This window comes from Symsagittifera roscoffensis, chromosome 4 (genome assembly GCF_963678635.1).
Source record: "Symsagittifera roscoffensis chromosome 4, txSymRosc1.1, whole genome shotgun sequence".
Classification (NCBI taxonomy): domain Eukaryota; kingdom Metazoa; phylum Xenacoelomorpha; order Acoela; family Convolutidae; genus Symsagittifera; species Symsagittifera roscoffensis.
Window position 1 is genome coordinate 43,191,665 of NC_087065.1, and position 4,408 is coordinate 43,196,072.

Genomic DNA, 4,408 nt, shown 5'->3' on the forward strand with positions numbered 1-4,408 from the left:
TGATTTTTCATACCGATTTGAGTGATTTGTCGTCATATTTCATGCAGTGACAACTGTTTTCGGCAATAGATACGGATTTAGACAGTCTTAATTGCTATCAGATTTGGCGAAATGTTATTGCTAATTTGGCAAGCTTATCGTGTTGAAATGTCAAATTTTTCTATGTGCTCTGTAATAGTCTTTTTATTTTTCTCTTTTTTGAGCAGTGTGATTTTTGTTTATGTGTCTCGTTTTTACCCTGCTAGCATTTCTGTTAGTGAAGAATAATTTGAAATAGCTGTCTGTTTTCTCGACCCACGGCTTGCTAATTTTTTGTCTGTTTTTTTTTGGGCTTCTTTAGTTTTAAAAAATTGGTGTGCTAGTTATTCTATTTATCGTGAATAAATCCAAGGTAATGATGCATAAAGTTTCAGAAATATCGCGTAATTTTTTCACTAAAAAAGCCCAAAGTTACTTCGTTAATGTTCTGCTTTTCTGAAACTCCCACTCTCGGACTATCGTGTATCTAATTATGCCGACGGCTGAGTTTTTTCAGCACGCTTTTTGATCTATTTCTGACGATGGTTGAAGGATGCTTTATTTGAATGCCAACTAATTAATTTATTTACCTTTTGCGATAGCAAGCGTAATGCAGTCGGGTACTCGACTCTTTTTTTTGCCAGCTGATTTTTTTCGGCTTAGTTTCAACAGCATGGAATTTTTCTGATTTAAACAATTTATACTATTGTTGAAAGTAATTTTGATTTATTCCTGGAATTGGGTGCAGGTTATTTCACTCAGTTATTTGAATTTTTTTTTCATGTTCTAGGATTTGAGAACTATTGTTTGAATATTTTGTTTTTTCCTTGATTTTTGCTTAGTCAGAAAAACGGAAACATGAAATTGTTGCGGTTTTTCAAGTAATTATTTTTTATTATAATTTTTTCAATTTTTTTGTTATTCCATAGAGTATACTTACATATCGCAATGCTGCGAGGCGCCGTTTCACCTCTTTGCGAAAAAATCTCCACTGAATTATCATTTTTCAGTTCTAATATGGTCGAGGAAGTGAATGTAAATCTTAGACCGAACCATGTGCTGTTGGACCCGAACTTCGACGGATACAAAATAAATTTGGAACGTTTGGCTCCAATATCGAAAGACATCACTTGTCCTGTTTACCACGCAGATCTCAGTCAAGTAACTTCTTATAACGAATCAAAGCAACTGATGTTATTTAATTGCCTATTCGAAGATCGATTTAGTTTTGAAAAAGTTTACTATATTGACCAAAAACTGAAGGTACACGAGTTCTATTTAGTTTTTGGAGAGTTTCATGATAATATTGTTGCTGAAGTTTTTGTGTCCATTACAAGTACGGTAGCTTATTACCCAGCTATTTCGTTTTCTTCTAAGAATCTGGCAGTTATCTATAATGGTCAATCTGTCATAACCTTTTTCGATACTGGTGACAGAAGTTCATCTGAAACAAACGAAGTACAAAAGTGGAAATTAATTGGAACTTATGATTGCGAAACTTCATTGTCTCTGTTTTATTCAATCGGTAATGCGGTTCCTGGAAATGAAGAAAGGTTCGATTTTACTGTCGTTACCGCCGAAAGTATATCCATGAACGAGGAGGAAGGTTTTGGCGACCAGTCTCCTAAAGTTGAACTAATAGTAAGAAAGTTAATCATCGATATGGCTAATCAAAATGCTGCGAAACAAATGGGTAAAGTACAATTTAATGGAAAAGAATACCCAGAAACAGCATTCCTGAACAAAGATGGCACGCTGCTTCAAATAGTTGGTGTCCGAGAATTCAAACCTAATAATGATATCAGCAATGCAAAGAATGCTGTCAGAAAAGACCTGAAAATTATTTGTTCGCAGAATGAGAAGTTTCTAAAAGTTGACATTTTGGATATCACGACTGAAGAAAATGACCTCCAGGTGAAAATTACTTCAAATGTTCTGAAGTGTTTTGATAGGAAAGAAGAAAAGCTTATTATTGAGTCTGAGTTGTTTTTTGAAGTTGTGGCCGATAGGTGCAATTGGAGCTTAGACACTGATTCGAAAGTGTTGTCAGTGATGTTAGAAAAGAAAGAACAGGACTTGTTGTGGCGACAGTTGTTCACGTGCAAAGAGGCACAACACTGTGTGGCTATGAAGGATGGCGACAGGGCAAGTGAGAATGGTAAGTGGTTCAATAAGTTTTCTGTGATGTCTAAAAGGGTTCGCTTTCGGCTACAAAGCAATAAGAGTCGAATGAACAATTAAAAAACCATTCTTTGTTATTTAATTTACAAACTGCTGCTGTGTGTTTTCCTTCATTGAACACTTCTCAGAATCTGCAAGAGGTTGAGTGGCATGAGTTTTCACTTCAGATGGTGGCGAAGAGTGCGAGAATAAACCGTACAACATTGAGGAGCTGGAGAGCTGTGACGATTTTACCTCAACCGAGAAGTCGAAATGGCAGATGTTCAGACTTAACTGGACTCACTCTGAGGACAGAGAAGAAGCAGAAGAAAAGAAACTGACGTGTTTAGCCATGCCTGTTTTCACTGCAAAGTAAGTAATTTAAGTAGTTACGATTTTTTCTTCAGGTAAAAATTACAAAATGCCAGCTATCGAACCCATAGCGGCCTATCGCCGTTAAATCACCTTTGAAATATTGATCTTATGTTTGGGCAGTACAACCTCAAGCAGAAACCACGGTATATGATGACTCTCGAACCACTTACTCGTCCATTTGAAAATATTAATTGAAAAAAAATTCTAATAAGTTTAATGTTTAGCGGATTAGCTACTGACAAATCAAGTTTTTTAAGTTTTCAAATCGAAAGTTCAAATTTTGCTCGACTTAATCATTTATACTGGAACTTTAAATAATATTAAGAAAACTTAATCACATTTCTGAGCTCAGTCACTCACAACAAATAAAAGCCATGGGTTTGCGTGATATGTCAAAGTTGAGGCCCTCTCAATCGTGATTCGGGCTGCTTTGAAAAAAATTCCAATATGTTTCGCCAGTGCTTCTCGAGATTGATATTTTCTCTTATACGTTTTCAGTTTGCACTCACACGAGATCCTCTTCTCCCGTGTTTTGAACTGTGGGGATGTTCCCGCTCTCTGCTTGAGACACGACGTAGACGCACTTCTCTGGGAGACTACCATAAGCAACGTAGTCAACGATGACTCAAAGCCACCGTAAGGACAGAACATATATGCTTGATAGCCCATTTTATCGGGGGCGGATTTTGACCTGTTTTCTCTGGAAACTCTTGTAAAATAATTACGGGAAGTTTTTTTGATAGATTTATCCAAGCGTGAATAAATTATGTTTGTGGTTTTTGAAGGGAATTTAAAACCTTGTTGGGCGAATAAGAACCGATAATGTGCGAACTATGTTTGTTATTGATGAGCGTTACTCATTAATTGTCGCTTTAGGTCACCGTGGCAGCATGCTATGACCTTCAATGCTCTGGGCTACGTTCAGGCTTCGAAGAGAGAGCGAAAATTCATATCATGTGCTCCATCAGGGAAATACGCTGCCATTGCAGAATGCACTCGTAGAGTTTACGTGTATATGCAGCCAGAAGCAATAGAATCTAGCCTCGTGAACAGAAAATCTGGAAGGAAAGTGCCGAAAATTGCAAAACAGTTTGTGATAACTTTGGATAGCCATGACCCAATTACTGGCATTGTTTGCCTTAATGAACATTTATTCATATCTCTATCTTCTGAAATCGTTGTTTACAGTATAATTTAATTTAGGCGGATTCTGTTTTTCGCTGATGCACCTAATAAGATGAAATCCTAATTGCAAGGGTTTTTATAATGCCAGGCTGTTTTTAACTTTCACCATCAAAGTTTGATGGTTTAATTTTGAGTAATGTGTTCCCAAATTTTGGATACTTTGGATGATATTCCTGGTTTGTATGAAGGGTCAACCACAACAAGTTTGAAGAGCCAAAATTTTGGCCCGATTTTATTGACGCCGAAAGTTTTTTGAAGCAGTTTAAATTGAAAGTGAATTGCTTCAATATATTACGACACTCGAATGCATCTGATTTAGTGTTGAAAAAAGCAAACAGTCCTTTCCTTGCTCAAATTTTTCCTTGCTCAGACTGTATTCAGGTTAAAAAAACTACGCATAATTTTAAGAATGAGCTAAAGATTCATTATACTAATGCCTGGTGATTTTGTGAAAGCTGAGTACATACAACTGGCGAACTTCTTTTCTCTGGGTGTTATCTAAATGTCTCAGAAGTATTTCTTCCATAACATTATTCCGAAGATCATCCGTTTGAATGAAAACTTGCATTTTTTTTTTACCAGACAGTTTTGAAATACGCAAGTCACTTCACATTAAATTTTATTACGAAGTTGACGCGCTATCGCAATAAAATGAGCTATAACTGCTTAT

At 36.3% G+C, this 4,408-nt stretch overlaps 1 protein-coding gene across 1 annotated transcript; it reads left to right on the forward strand.

Annotated features, from left to right (window-relative positions):
- Positions 1–1,026: 1,026 nt before the first annotated feature.
- LOC134844043 (nudC domain-containing protein 1-like) lies at positions 1,027–3,764 on the forward strand. Its single transcript, XM_063860500.1, has 4 exons — positions 1,027–2,176; positions 2,367–2,550; positions 3,052–3,189; positions 3,430–3,764. Exons 1-4 carry the CDS (start codon positions 1,036–1,038, stop codon positions 3,749–3,751), a joined length of 1,785 nt encoding a protein of 594 aa, XP_063716570.1. The 5' UTR covers positions 1,027–1,035; the 3' UTR covers positions 3,752–3,764.
- Positions 3,765–4,408: the final 644 nt, after the last annotated feature.

What these genes read in the sequence shown, in the direction of transcription:
- LOC134844043 (XM_063860500.1), top strand. Translation starts at nt 1,036, where the DNA reads ATGGTCGAGGAAGTGAATGTAAATCTTAGACCGAACCATGTGCTGTTG. An exon ending in CGACAGGGCAAGTGAGAATG is followed by an intron (nt 2,177 to 2,366) that starts GTAAGTGGTTCA and finishes TTTTCACTTCAG; the next exon opens with ATGGTGGCGAAGAGTGCGAG. An exon ending in AACGATGACTCAAAGCCACC is followed by an intron (nt 3,190 to 3,429) that starts GTAAGGACAGAA and finishes TTGTCGCTTTAG; the next exon opens with GTCACCGTGGCAGCATGCTA.